This window comes from Tamandua tetradactyla, chromosome 15, assembly GCF_023851605.1.
Source record: "Tamandua tetradactyla isolate mTamTet1 chromosome 15, mTamTet1.pri, whole genome shotgun sequence".
NCBI lineage: Eukaryota > Metazoa > Chordata > Mammalia > Pilosa > Myrmecophagidae > Tamandua > Tamandua tetradactyla.
This window is the reverse complement of record NC_135341.1, coordinates 46,064,865-46,080,458: the sequence shown is the minus strand read 5'-3', so window position 1 is coordinate 46,080,458 and position 15,594 is coordinate 46,064,865. Positions and strand designations below refer to the sequence as shown.

The 15,594-nt window shown below is 35.4% G+C and overlaps 1 protein-coding gene across 2 annotated transcripts in view; it reads left to right on the top strand.

Annotated features, from left to right (window-relative positions):
* Positions 1-15,594, top strand: part of CTNNB1 (catenin beta 1) — a 37,311-nt gene that overhangs the window by 16,891 nt on the left and 4,826 nt on the right. For both annotated transcript variants that reach the window (XM_077129718.1, XM_077129717.1), the window contains exons 2-11: positions 6,066-6,126; positions 6,547-6,774; positions 6,978-7,231; positions 7,358-7,596; positions 7,681-7,882; positions 9,312-9,456; positions 13,031-13,134; positions 13,215-13,553; positions 13,821-13,979; positions 15,295-15,414. In XM_077129718.1, the coding sequence (XP_076985833.1) occupies positions 6,114-6,126; positions 6,547-6,774; positions 6,978-7,231; positions 7,358-7,596; positions 7,681-7,882; positions 9,312-9,456; positions 13,031-13,134; positions 13,215-13,553; positions 13,821-13,979; positions 15,295-15,414 (1,803 nt within the window). In that variant the 5' untranslated portion in view covers positions 6,066-6,113. The remainder of the gene's footprint in view (positions 1-6,065; positions 6,127-6,546; positions 6,775-6,977; positions 7,232-7,357; positions 7,597-7,680; positions 7,883-9,311; positions 9,457-13,030; positions 13,135-13,214; positions 13,554-13,820; positions 13,980-15,294; positions 15,415-15,594) is intronic.

Below are 15,594 nucleotides of genomic sequence, written 5' to 3'. Positions count from 1 at the left end.
AGGTTTGATTTATAAGATATTTTGGGGGAAAACTGATATTTTTACAGAACAAAATTTTTTGCCAAGAGTAGGATATCTTTCCGTTTTATCCTATTTGTACATCAGAAAAGTGTTGTTTATATTGATATTATAATGAAATCTTTCTGTGATTATATCTTTCTAACTGGTCTTTTTTTTAAATAATTGTTATGGCCACTTTAGTTAAGATTTAAACTATAAGTTATTTTCTTTTTTTAATTTTTTTTGTTTCTTATTTTACTCTTTTTTGTTGTTGTTACTATGAGTTATTTTCTGTTCCAGCTTTTATCAGATATAAATTCATTAAAAGTGAGGGTAAAAGTGTCTGTAATATGTTAATTGGTGTCTTCCTTCAGTCTAAAAGTATTCCAGCCAATTACCATTTTGTTAAATTGAGAAAACCACAATTTTCAGTTCAAGATGTGATGGAAACATATCCTCCTATATTGTTAGTCTTTAGGTTTTAAAAATAGACTTATAGCCTAGTTATCTTTTATGACTTTACCTTTCCAAAGACATGAAAGTACTTTATCTTCTAAAGTACTTTCATAGCTGAGACTGGAGCTTAATTACTAAGGTTTATTAGCTTTCACAAAAGTATACATAAAATATTGATATTTCTTTTGGAAAAGTCCATTTTAATTGTTTGAAGGATTAGAATATAAAGATACTCTTAATATAATACTTGAGGTTTAAATTTTATCTGAAATGCTGGTACACAGATATTTTATTTTACATTCATTGTTATTTTTGCTGTGAAAAGTATAGAGTATAATATTAAAAATACCCATGTATTCACCATCCAGATTAACAAATGCAGTTTTTGCTGTATTTGTTTGATTTTTAAAATATGAACTGCTAAAGAGTTGAAGCCATCTTTCTATCTTTTCCGAACCTATTCCCTTTCCTACCTGCCCTTACTATTGAGAAGCTTGTATGTATTCATGTATACTTTTACTACATAAACAGTATGTAGTGTTGTTGTTACTTATTTAAATGGTACACAATTATATTACAGAAGTTATAAAATGTGCCTCTGTAGATAAAGCTGATTTATTATATACTTTGAAATAGCTATGCTTTAAAATATCAGTCTTTTTTTGTTGCTTTTATTGGTATAAACTGGAGAAAAACAATGTTCACTTTTTGTTGTGACTTGTTCTTGCAAGTGGAATGAAAGATTGTTTTAAAGCATTCTCTCTTTTTTTTTTTCCTGCAGGATAAGGACTGTTTTAAGATTATTTTTGACTAAAGATTCTGTATGAAGTTACTCAATGGTAAAACTAACAATATACCATAAATGAGAAGGATATTATGTTGATCTTATGATACTGAAATTATATTCTAATACACATAAAATTGCCCTGAATGTACTGTATCAATGATTGTTCAAGGGGCTTCTTCTATATAACATACACATGTACTGTATAAAAATGTAAACAAACTACATAAAACACCTGGCAAGCCAAATGGCTACATGTTGCAAAAAAATTTAAGCATTAAACTATCTCAGAATTTTGGAAAAATTGCATGGTGGGATGGTGGTGGTATGTACATTGAAGGGATGGACATACCTATTAAAAGTTGTTTGAGATGCTATTAAAGCCTTGGTAAACTCATACAGAACCACTCATACAGTGCCTTCTGTAAAAATGTACCAGTTTATACTCCATTAGTAATTTATAACTTTGCATAAAGGACCTTAAAAGTTCTTACCCTTCAACACAGTAGTTCTAGTTCTAACGGCAGCAGGTAAGGGCATTGGAAGACACCAAGAGAATTATTTTTAAGCAGAGATGTTTGTTGCATCGTTTGAATAGTAGACAAAATGGAGAAGGACAAACAAAATACCCAAGATTGGGAGATACTTTTAAATTATAGTACGTTATTATAATATGTTACAGTACAGATAAGAAACATATTTTATAAAGGATCTACACAGGGATTGATTTTTATATCTTTATATTAAAAAATATGAGTTAAGGTTTAACCCAATATCAGTTATGTCAAAATGTCATTAACTGTATGGTTGACTTAGAGAGGAAATAAAGAGAAATATTATTTTATACTAAGCATATATGAGTGATGTGGGAAAGACAATAGAATGAATAGTTTTTCCTAGCCACAAAATCATTTCCTGTTTTTAATGGCCATTTTTTGCACCCTCATATTTAAAAGTAACATTGAGAACATTAATTTTAGTAGTTTTTTGAGAGCAAAAGGGTCATTAGGTGTCTGTTTCTTATTGGTTAGTACAAGAAGACTCCAGTCAGAACACATTTTAATCCACAGCAGAAAGGAACCTTTAAAGCGAGTTGTGACTTAAAACTTAGTATTGAAGGAAAAATGCTAAAACAAGAAGATTTGAAGGAATGGTATATATATAGCTAATTTAGCACATTTTATAATAAAATGCACATATATTCTTAGATTTATAAATTTAATTTTACTGAGAACTTTTTAAAATCCCCGAATCTATATGAAAAAAAAAAAACTTAACTGTCAAGGTCCTGTAATGGAGAATTTTTGTTACTTTAAAACAGAAAAGAACAGTCGACTCTGGTTCTTTCAGTACAGATTATTGTGAAGGTGACTTGTTAGCATGAACTACCAGTATAAAAATATGGTTTTATAATATATTTACTTTTATGTAGCAAAGTTACTCCCAGTTAAAAGTACTTAAATGTTTTAAAATTTGAGGTAAGATAATTTAAAAGGATTGTGCCAAAAGGCATAAATATAGTAAGCTATTAACAGTTGTTAAGTATAGGTGACAGTTATGTGGGGAGTTCATTATACAATTGTGTATTTGTCTGTATATTTGAACATTTTCATAATAAAAAGTAAAAAAAATAAATAAATAAAACCTAGCATGCTTGGGTAGTCCTGTTAGAAATTGTGAAGGAAAAATCACTTGTGGTGGTATTTTGAATAATGTATGAATCTGGATGAACTTTTTATTTAGGTAGATATTAATATATATAAAGGCTGTGCATTTTTCTAATCCATTATAGGGTTTAAATCAGAAATAGCAAGATGAATTTTGAAGTATTTGTTAAAAATATTATAATTGGCAAAAGTATATGTTTCATGTTTTTATAAAAAATGAAATCCAGGACGGATGTGCCTACCACTTCATTAAACTGGATGGGAAGCCATATGAGAAGTTAGCCATTACCACCTGGTGGTGAGGAAGCCGGCAGCACACAAAGTGTTTTAATGTAGCCTGTAGTTTTGCATCTTGAAACATTTAGTACTTCATCATTTTGTAAGCATATATCCCCTTCTCCCCCTTTATCTTGCTTGGTAATTAGTAGATTTTTCCCCATTTTCTTTGATTCTTATAATTCTTTTTGAAACATCTTATTAGTTGGAGTTTTGACTTCCTTGTTGTCTTCCCTCAGATTTTGTCTTTCTCCTTTATGCTCCAGGCAATTTTCTTATCTTTGGCTTCTGTTGAAATTTTTGTCTTTATTTATTCTTTTCAGTCTTCCTGAACTAAATTCAAGTGTTCTATTTCACTCCCCACTTTACCCCTTTTAAGTCCTGTTTCTTCTGGAGTCAATTTTTCTTTTTCTTTTTTTTTTTTTCCTTTTTCTGAAATAAATTGGTAAACCTTCCTTCAGTCAGAGCTCTGGCATCAATTGGGTCCTTAATGATTGGTGGGATGCAGTGGAGGAGAGATGTCCCTTGGGCTGCAGGCTTTGCTCAGAGTAAGAAAACTTTTCCTTTAGGGTACCAGCTTCCCAAGATTCTGCCCTATTTCTCACTGGATAGTCTATTCTCTTTCTCTAGTGAACAGTTTTCTGATTTTTGCTAAATTTGGCTTTGTCTGCAGAGTGGTGCAGTGGAGGTTATATATACTTGTTGCTTGTGTAGAGCTCCATTTCACCCCCTACTTTGTACTTCCCTTAACTGCTGATAGATACTTGCCCTCCCTTTCTTCACAGAGTTGAAGTGAGGAGCAAGAATTTTTATGTGTGTTGCATAAATTTTAAAGTGTTGTAACAATATGGTGTTGAGAAATCCCCAACAAATAAATTGATATTGTGAGCTTAGAGCATGAACTTGGTTTTCTCCATAGACTTATTATAAATCATGTTCAAGTTACCAGGTCAACCTGTATAAACAGATATTACTCAGTAACATGGCTAAAATGTTTTGCCTTTGCAGCAACAAGGAAATGATTCCATAAAATATTTTTTTCCTCAAGGAAAATATATCAAAGTACTTCTTAAAAAGCTACATAGTGTACAGGATAACGAGCCCTTTGGTATTGGCCAAAGGTAGAGCTCAGTTCAGAGCATGTTTTAAGTCTCTTTTTCCAGAATGATAATTTGGAGTTGGAGTGGGAAAACCCATTTTCCAGAGCCAGTGGAAAAGTGGTCAAAGAGCCACTCACAAAGATAGGCAAAAGATACAAGCTAAAGCACAGCATGAGAACAGAAGGGACCTGGGTTCCTCCTTCTAGCATGCTATTTCTCAGAGTGTAGTCTGCACATCAGTTACTGTATCCTTGAATTGTACCCTAGTATGTTCATTAAAAATGAAAATTTCTATGTCCTGTTCTAGTCTTACTGAGTCAAAACATATAAACACATAATCCTAATTAGTAAATTACTTTAAAATATCTTAAGATCCTGTGACAAGAATTACCTCATTTCTATAAATTGTCAATTATTTCTAGAGTGGATGCAAACAACTATACAATGCTTGTGAGTTTTAGGTGTCAGATGAGATTTGTGGGTGTAAAAATCTAATGTTGGAAGAGAGATTTTATGAATAATCAACGCATGCTTCCAATACATGGGAAAAGTAGGGCTGTAGAGAACAACTTACAACTGAATTAAAATATATTTAAACTTCTTGTACTTTAATAGAAAACACAATTCACACTTAAATATTTTATTTCACATTTTTATACATGGATAAATACCCAGTATGTTAAATTGTATTGCTCGTTGAATTGGTTTTGGGGCAGATTTTGTAATATGGAAATCTTGTCATTAAGAATGTCTGGGGGCCATGATCTCTTAAACTGTTCGCATTTTTAAAAGTTCCCTGTGTGATTCCGTTCTTTTTCCTGGATAGTGCATAATAAAGCCAACATACCGAAACAAATTAGGGGTGCAAGGTAGTTCAGTGGTAGAATTTTCACCTGCCATGCTGGAGAACTGGGTTTAATTCCTGGCCGCCCATGCACTTCCCAAACAAACAAACAAACAAAAACCAAACACACAATAATTCAGCAAATGGTGCTGCAATAAAGGGATACTCACATGGAAAAAGAATGAAATGTGACCCCCACCATACAGCATACAAAAAAAAAGATGAAATAAATTAGATGTTAAGATTTTTGTATATGTGAAAAGATTTATATTTTTATATAGATCAAAATAGCATTCTGTGGGTAATAACTGTTATTTATAAAATAAAATCATTACTCTAAAATCTAAACTTGAAAAAGCTTACTGATAAAGGTATTTTTTGTTTTGTAAACTTGATTTGCAAAATTATTTTACTTTTTAATAAAAGCCTGAAATCTACTCTTATGGTCCAAACACTGAAATCTGTAGTTTTTTTGAAGGTATTTTGAGTGGCATCTTATACATCAGAAAAGAAAACAGCTGACCTGTTTAATGAAAATTAGGTATTTAAGTCCCAGTGATAGATATGAATTTTCAGAGAGAGAGGTTAACAAAAGAAGAACCTTTGGAGGAATTCAAGGAACAGCTGATTTTGAATAGTTTTCCCCCCCTCCCTGGCTTTCATCATTAGAACTTTTATGATTTTTTTCATTACCTTCAGTAATTATGCTTTGTAAAGAGGAGTTCTCACTTAAAAGTTCAGCAATGATGGATCTCTGGTTGAGGTGTCTGGAAGAGACTTAATGTCTGTGTTTCACTACCTTACATGGTAAAAGAGTATTTTGGGCTTTTGTTTGCAAAATAGTCCATGATATTTAGCTTGCCATCCCAGTGATTTATGAATATTAAACTCAAACAATTAACTTTTAAGTCCTAATGGCTTTTAATTAACTTTTTTAGGATATCTGAAGTATACTGTACGACGGTTTTGAAAATTCTGCGTGGACAATGGCTACCCAAGGTTTGTGTCATAAGTGTTTGGGGCTCTGCTTGGTTGTCATTAACCTAGTTAGTGTAGCTGAGTTTCCTGTCTCCTTGCTTTCCTCTCTCCTTGCTTACTTAACAAGCTACCTTTTGCTCAGTTTTCTGCTCACTGCTTGGTGTAATAACAAACAAGCTACCAGCAGAAATCTAGTCTGGATTAATGCCTCTGGAGCTGGATGCAGTAACCATTCTTCCACTGATTCAGTGCGTAACAATTAGGTAGTCTCTAAGGATGTAGAATATTTCATAACTGAGCTAATCCTGGCTATCATTCTATTATTATTAGCTGTCGTTCAGATTTCTCATTATTCCTAAAAATACTTTAATGGACCATATGACAAATTTTTTAAAAATTAAGATAACATATAGTAATGCTTATTCTGTTTCATATTTATAGCTGATTTGATGGAGTTGGACATGGCCATGGAGCCAGACAGAAAGGCAGCTGTTAGTCACTGGCAGCAACAGTCTTACCTGGACTCTGGAATCCATTCTGGTGCCACTACCACGGCTCCTTCTCTGAGTGGTAAAGGCAATCCTGAAGAAGAAGATGTAGATACGACCCAAGTATTGTACGAGTGGGAACAAGGATTTTCTCAGTCCTTCACTCAAGAACAAGTAGCTGGTAAGAATATTATTGCCTTATTCACAGTTCAAATGCAGTTTTGAGAATTAAATATTTTTATAAAAGTAAGTGTGGTGTGATATCTTAAAATGGTGTGGTGAAGAAAAGAGTGCAAATCACTCCATCAAATTTACTATTTAGGATAGCAAACATCAGGTAAATGCTGAACTGTGGATACTGAGTGTTGCACTTACTTTTTCCAGATATTGATGGACAATATGCAATGACTCGAGCTCAGAGGGTACGAGCTGCTATGTTCCCTGAGACATTAGATGAGGGTATGCAGATCCCATCTACACAGTTTGATGCAGCTCATCCCACTAATGTCCAGCGCTTGGCTGAACCATCACAGATGCTGAAACATGCAGTTGTAAATTTGATTAACTACCAAGATGACGCAGAACTTGCCACACGCGCAATCCCTGAACTGACAAAACTGCTGAATGATGAGGACCAGGTAGGAAATAGCATGACTGACTTTTCAGTTTGCTTTGCAGGAAATTTTCAAGGAAGTAGCCTCAAAAAAATCTATCTAATATCAATATTTGAAAACTGATGATGTCTCTTAATTCCTGTATTATAGGTGGTGGTTAATAAGGCTGCAGTTATGGTCCATCAGCTTTCTAAAAAAGAAGCTTCCAGACACGCCATCATGCGTTCTCCTCAGATGGTGTCTGCTATCGTACGCACCATGCAGAATACAAATGATGTGGAAACAGCCCGGTGTACTGCTGGGACCTTGCACAATCTTTCCCATCACCGTGAAGGCTTATTGGCCATCTTTAAGTCTGGAGGCATTCCTGCCCTGGTAAAGATGCTTGGGTAAGATAACATAGTCAGAAGCCTGAAGCTCGAAGTAAAAGAGAGCAACCACAGCATTTCTGATGAGATTTTTTTTCTTCTCAGTTCACCTGTGGATTCTGTATTGTTTTATGCCATTACAACTCTCCACAACCTTTTATTACATCAAGAAGGAGCAAAAATGGCAGTGCGTTTAGCTGGTGGACTGCAGAAAATGGTTGCCTTGCTCAACAAAACAAATGTGAAATTCTTGGCTATTACAACAGATTGCCTCCAGATCTTAGCTTATGGCAATCAAGAAAGCAAGGTAAAAAATAGTCTGCTTTTGGTGTGATTGTCACGGAACATTGGGAATCCGTGATGTCATGACATTCTGTGGACTCTTGGAGATCTTGCAGAATGCCTCACCCTTTAAATTGGTCATCTCTATTCCTTTAAATATTTGAGTGTAAGGCACTGTGCTAGGCAGTAGGGCTGCAACAGGCAAGGTTCTCTTAGTGCTTTTATTCTTGGATGAGAAGGAGACATTGAAATAATGTAATTACTTATTTAATTACATTTAATTCATGTATTAGAAGGATGTAGAAGTGCTATGAAAGCATATAACAAATGACTGGCTCCAGTTTGAGGATTAAGGGAGGCCTCTTAGAAGAAGTGATAGTTGCATTTAACTCTCAGGGATGAGAAGGGATTATTGACTAGTTGAGGATCAGGGAGAGTAAGTGATATCTTTAGAAGTCTTGAAGAGGAAGAAGCATGGTGAGTTTTAGGAATTTAAGAAAGGTTTGAAGTGAGCCTATTTGAGGTAAGCAGGACAGATCCCGTAGGATTATGTAGGGCATGTTAAGGGTTTTAGATCTTTTAGTAAGAGCAGTGAGAAGCAAAGAATTTTCAGCAGAGATATAAAATTTGTATTTAGAAAATTGGGGCAGGGTAGGAAAGTGATGGGACTAAGCAGGGAAGTGATGGACAAGAGTGAATGACTTATTTTAAAGGTGGATATTATAGAGGAAAAGGCCAAAATAGCCAAATGATAAGGAATTGCAAGTGCCCTTTCTGATTCAAATTTTCAGAGAATCAGTTCATGTTGCTTTTCTTTTCCATCTTAAGTGTACAATTCTGTGCCAGTAAGTACGTAGACATTGTGTAACTTTCACTACTATTTCCAGAACATTTTAAACATCATCCCAAATAGAAATTTGTACCCAGTAAGGGTAACTCCTCATTACCCCCTCCTCCTAGCACTTGGTAACCACTATTCTGCTTTCTGTCTCTGTGAATTTGCTTATAGTAAGTATTTCATGTACGAGAAATCATACAGTACATATCCTTCCTTCTGTGTCATACTTTCACTTAACATGTCAACATGATGTCTTTAGGGTTCATCTGGGTTGTAAATATAATTTTCATATTTGGGCATTACTGTTGTATATGAACATAGTTTCTGTTTTTTGTTTTTTTTTTCTTTTGCTATGATCATTGTAGAAAGAAAAGAATTAGGCCAGGGCTGATATATTCTTGATAGGACTGAGATGCCTGGATCTGAATGGAATGTCATAGAATGAGGTGTTAGAAGGACCTGATGTGCTGGTCTGGTATTAGGGTCCAAGAATTTGTTTGAGAAAAGGTTAAAATGGCTGAAATTATTATATAATAAAATAGATTGATATTATGTTTTTTTCTCGGGCTTTTGGTCAGAATTCCTTGGCTAACTATATATACAAATGTCTTTCTAGCTGATCATTCTGGCTAGTGGTGGACCCCAAGCTTTAGTAAATATAATGAGGACCTACACTTACGAGAAACTACTGTGGACCACAAGCAGAGTACTGAAGGTGCTGTCTGTCTGCTCTAGTAATAAGCCGGCTATTGTAGAAGCTGGTAAGTATACATGCCTATTCAAGAGGTTTCACATATATAGTGTTTGCAGTTCTGATTTTGAGGACCTTTCTTAGGAAAGGGTAATGGAATTTCACCTCAGCAGGCTGAAAATAGATAGTCTTATTTAGTTTGGAGCCACTAATCATATTCCAAGTGTAAGTTTTGCTTGTCATCTACATTGGTGCTGTTTAAAGCTAGTTTATGTAGAGTTCCTGTTAACCATCAAAAATATATCGAAAACTTAGCTTGATAAAATTTGTTTTTAATTTTGATTGTGGGCAAATCCCATTATTTGCTTTGCTACCAAACCCATGAATATATAGGTAGAATTGTGTTGTGACAAATTCTATTAGAGTACACTTATGTGTGGTAAGATGATTTCCTTGATTTGTTAGTAGATGCTCATGAGCAGTGTTTGCACTGATATTCTGTACTGCCAGTGAACAAATGGTCTAATATGAAGAGTAATTTTTTCTGTTCTCACTAAGTATTTTTAACGAGACACCTTGTACGTGGTAGTTTATATTGTGTATGTTGTAGTTTATATTGTGTGTGTGGTAGTTCATATTGTGTTCCACTTGTCAGCAGAGGTGAGGAGTAAATAGTCTGCAACAGTGTCTCTTGTTTTTTTTTGTCATGGAGATAGTTACTCTTCAACTACCCAGTATCCTTTCTTCTTTCAATAACTCACCTATCCAATTCTGCCTAGACTCTCAAACAAGCTTTAGATAAGAACTACAAAAGGAAGAACACAAAGGTGTTTAATAGGAGAAAATGTTGGGAATAAAATGTAGGATTGATGATACATATTTTTTCCATGTGTTGACTAATTTTACCTGAGATTTTTAGAAAAAAAATTGATTGTGAAGTAATTTCAAACCTTTCAGTTGCAGAAATAATACAAAACCAACACAAAGAGCCCCAGTGCTTGAATATTTATAGGGAAGAGGAGGATTATTATGATTGCCTAGGGATGCTGCTCACAGTGGGACAGTAGGCTTGGGGATAGAGAAGTATATCTGGGTTCATATAGATCGGAGTGATGGTAATGCTGCCAGTTATTCCAGAATTAATCTGGAATGCTTGCTAAAAATACAGATTCTTGAGTAACATTTTAGATTGTTTAATTCGGATCACTGGAGTGTACATTTTTGTATCAGGATAATTTTAACAGCTATTTGCGGTGACAAAGTTTAGTATAGGTAGTTGAACATACAGGCCTCAGAATCTTCATTTTAAGAAGTCTCCAGTTATTCTTTTGTTCATTTGTTTATTCTAAACATAATTTAGCATCTAATGTGTTTCAAGCACTGTAATAGGCACATAATATATACACTGGATAACAAAACAGATATGATACCTGTGCTTATTCTTCCTGTCTGGTAAGGGTGACAAAAATATGCAAAAAGTGTGGTTACAAATTGGAATGAGTGCTGTGAGAGAAAAGTGGATAGTGATTCAGAATTAATGGGTGGGAGGTTGGCTAATTAATTGGAAAGGAAAAGCTGTTCTCTCTTACAAGGGGATTGTAAATGGAGACCATGGGATGGGACGGAATCTGTCTGCATGAGAAGTGATGATTAAGTGCCTTCCAGCAGAGAAAAGAAACATCATGTGTATGTCCTGATGGTAGGAGACACATTGTACAGTTGCAGTCACTGAAGAGAAAGTCTGTATGACAAGAAATAGTGAGTGCTGGGTTGAATGGTCCAGAATGAGATTGATTAGCCATATACAGGACTTTTGAGGCCCCAGCGAGAGCGTTCGTATATTCACCTTTGGAACCACAGATGTAGACTGCTTATATGAATATGGAAGGCTATGTGGGATCCAAATTCTAAAGGGTTTTTCAAGGTTATGCTAAAGAATGTGGCCTTTTTCTAGATAATGAGAAGCTATCAGTGGTAGTTGAACAGTGGCATGACTCACAGTATTGTATTTCGAATATTAATACTAGCATTGTATAGATTAATAGTTTGAATGACCAGAGGCAACAGACCAGGACTGAGAGGGGTTATGCATTTTTAGAATGAAATAGTTGTGTCAGAAATAGACAGCAGAACATGAATGTTTGAAACTTCTGGAAGAATCCATAGAACGCAGTGATTTAGGGGCTAAAGGTCCATCTCTAAATGGTTGAGGATTTGTGGAGAGGAAAACATTGGTACCTTGAAAATGAATAGAACTATTAGAAGGGAGTGTTAATTTTTGCAACAAGATCATTTAAATAGCTGACCTATTTGAAGTGACTTAAAGATCAGTATGGAATTAAAAATCTATGGTAGTGGAATGCCAAGAAACTGGGGCTAGAGATTTGGGAGTTGCTCTTTTAATATAAACAGCAGGGAAGAGGGGAAATGGGTTGAGTGCTCATCTTTATTTGACTTTTACCTAAGACCTGTTTAAAGGAAAAATATATACGGGTTTTGTTGTAACTTTTGAAATCTTGACAGGCCACTCTGTGGGGCATCTGGGGTTAAGATCCACTTTCTTAGAATTAATAGTTAATAGTAGAGGGAGGGAATGATAGAGGGTAGAGGGAGTTTTTAGTTATTTAACAGATATTTATTGAGCATCAACCTTGTGCACATGGAGCTAGTTTGAAGAAAACCAGATAGACTTGATCCTTGTCTAGTAGAGGAGGTGGATATAATTATAGTTGTGATAAATGTTATGAAGGAAAAGTATGGGTGTCATGAGATTAATAGTAAGTAAACCTAACCTCTTTGAGGAAATAAATCAGACCTGAAGGATAAATAAGGAGACAAGGGAAAGTTTCTCATTGCATTCAGAAGTAATATGAATCAGAGAGAGATGGGTAAAGTTAAGCCAGTAATGGAAAATTGGGCTTTCATTTATGCTCTCTGTGAGAGTGAACATCCCTCATTAAGGGTCCCCAATGATGGAAGCTTGTAAACTTTTGGAGTAGTTGTCTTAGAGTCAGTAACTTTCCTACAATCTCTGGCAGTGCTTTCTTTCTGGACTGTTGTTACCCCAGGAATCTACATAGCTCCTTCAGGTCTTTGCTCCGATGTCACCCTCACACTGCAGAGTCCTAATTACCCTGCTTAAAATTGTAGGACCCCCCCCCCTTTTTTCTGTATTGTTTTTCTCCATAGCACTTAAACCACCTGACATACTATAATTTTGCTTTATCAGTTGTGTCTTGTTATTGTCTGTCTATTCCAGCTAGAATATAAGCTCCATGAGGGCTAGGGATAGTTCATTATTTTCCTCATTGGTTTATGATAAACATTTCTTTAAATGATTGAATGGATGAAAGTAAATAAGTAGGATATTATCTTCTAGGGAGTAGTGAAGATGAATGAAGACTTTTTCCACATAGGGGAGGAACAATGGATATTTGACAGAAATTGTCTTTGGGAGGTGAGCTGGGAAAGAAAGGGTAATTGAGGAAGATCTTAGAAAATGAGAGGCAATAAAGTACCTCGGTTGGAGTGATAAGCTTTGGGAATAGAGCAACACTTTCTAAGACTAGAGAGGCTATTTAGGGTCGCTAGTCAGGAATTTCTAGATAATAGTCATTGCTTTAGATCCTTTTTGAATTTTCTAGGTGGAATGCAAGCTCTAGGACTTCACCTAACAGATCCAAGTCAACGTCTTGTTCAGAATTGTCTTTGGACTCTTAGAAATCTTTCAGATGCTGCCACTAAACAGGTAAACGCTGAAGTAGTAAATCTGTGTCCTGGTGATAGTCAAGTTAAATATAAACTAAGCATGTGTTTTTATCTTCATAGGAAGGAATGGAAGGTCTTCTTGGGACTCTTGTTCAGCTTCTGGGTTCAGATGATATAAATGTGGTCACCTGTGCAGCTGGAATCCTTTCTAACCTCACTTGCAATAATTACAAAAACAAGATGATGGTGTGCCAAGTGGGTGGAATTGAAGCTCTCGTGCGTACTGTCCTTCGTGCTGGCGATAGGGAAGACATCACTGAGCCTGCTATCTGTGCTCTTCGTCATCTGACTAGTCGACACCAGGAAGCAGAGATGGCCCAGAATGCTGTTCGCCTTCACTATGGATTACCGGTTGTGGTTAAACTCCTACATCCTCCATCCCATTGGCCTCTGATAAAGGTAAATTATCAACCAAAGTACAGTGGTGCAGAACTGAAAGTGAATCACCTCTAAGTCTAACTATTGAATGGCTTTCTAGGCACAGGGATTGGTAGTTATATTCCTTACTTCTGTATCTGTATGGGTTGGGGTTAAGGTTCTAAAAGTGCTTGTATAGTCCATGCTACTTTTATTTGATACCAATAGATTTAGTGTGGTGGGAATTTGAGGCTAAGAAAATGTTTTAGGTTGTATGCCAATTTATTCTTTACTCTTCCTTGTCTGCAGGCTACTGTTGGATTGATTCGAAACCTTGCCCTTTGTCCTGCAAATCACGCACCTTTGCGTGAACAGGGTGCCATTCCACGATTAGTTCAGTTGCTGGTTCGTGCACATCAGGACACTCAGCGCCGTACATCCATGGGTGGAACACAGCAGCAGTTTGTGGTAGGTAAATCTTACGAGTGACACCTGCCTTTTTAAAAGAAATGCATAGATCTAGAGATTTCTTAACTTCTTTGATCTTAGGCTTTTTCCATATACCCCTTTCTTGAAGAGCTGCTTATGACTAACCAAACTGATGTATGTAGTTTCTGTGTCTGCAGAGAAGATAAGCAATAACATGGTCCCTAGTGATGAGGTTCAGGTCCCTGGACATGTCTTTTACATCATCAGTCTTCCAAAAGGAGTGTGGGATGTGATTTACTACTATGTGGTTAGGCACTTCATGTAGTACTCTCATGTAATCCATGCAGAGGTTAATTTCTTTAGGAAGCAGCAGAGCCATAATTTGAGCTCAAATCTGTCTGATTTCAGAGCCATCCATCTCCCACTACAACACATTTTGTCTGTATTTAACATTCCTTTTGACTATCTCTTCCTAGAAAGATTTAAACTATTTTCACAAACCTAAAAATTTCAAAAATAAGTAGTAGAGATTCTAGAATCTTTACCTGGTGATATTCTCAGTCTAACCATTTGATGTTAAGTTTGTAATCTTGAAATGAACCTTATTACAAGTTCATAAAAATAATTCTGATTCCTGAAAATTTATTTTACGACTCAGACCTTCAAAGAGTTCCCTCTTATTAAATTAGGTTTAGAAACAAGGATGGATTCCACCAGAAGAGATTTTGGAAATTCCCTGTTGCTAGTTTTAAAGTATACATTCATATTAGGTGGCTTTGGCTTTTTCCATTTGTTGCTTTTGAAACTGGCCTGACTCCATGGAATAGCCTAATAGAATGCAAAAGTCACCTTTTATTTTACTCTGGGAAGAAAATAGTTTTGTGTCCTCACAAAAATCAAGTTATTTTTAAAAACTGCTAAAAATAGCAGAATTTGTAACTTTTAAAACTTAGAAACCCAGAAATAGGGGAAGCAGATGGTACTGACACCTTGCAAAAGAAAAGCTAACTTCCTTCGCCTATATGGGCTATCTAAGTTGAGTAGTCATGGAAGCACATTTTTAAAAGAGGTAAGGGAGTGGTTTTTCTGCTGGAATTCTCAGAAGAATTTTATTTTAGCAATTAATGATAAAACTTTACCAAGTTTTCACTGAATACATGTAGATACACAAAAATAGAGGGGGCGATGAAAAGAAGGCATTGATATGGTCTGAGCATTACTGTTTTGTCTATCTTCTCTTTTAAATTCCTTTTACTCACTATGGCTGGTGTCCTTACTGTAAGAGACTTCTTTGGAAGTTTGTAGTCTTCAGAGAGGTAAATGTCTTATTTGTTAACTATGTTTCCTTTGGCAGGAGGGGGTCCGCATGGAAGAAATAGTTGAAGGTTGTACTGGAGCACTTCACATCCTGGCTCGGGATGTTCACAACCGAATTGTAATCAGAGGACTAAATACCATTCCACTGTTTGTGCAGGTATTTTTTTTTAAAAAATCTAAGAGCTCTAGATTTTGTTAATAAAATTTCAGTATTTTAATGCTCAGCAAAATTCAGAAAACTGGGGACCAAAAATAGGAACCTGAACATTTAATTTTTCATCTTACTACTATTACCATTACTTTATTAAAAAAACATCCTGCCTATGCGCTCTGCCAA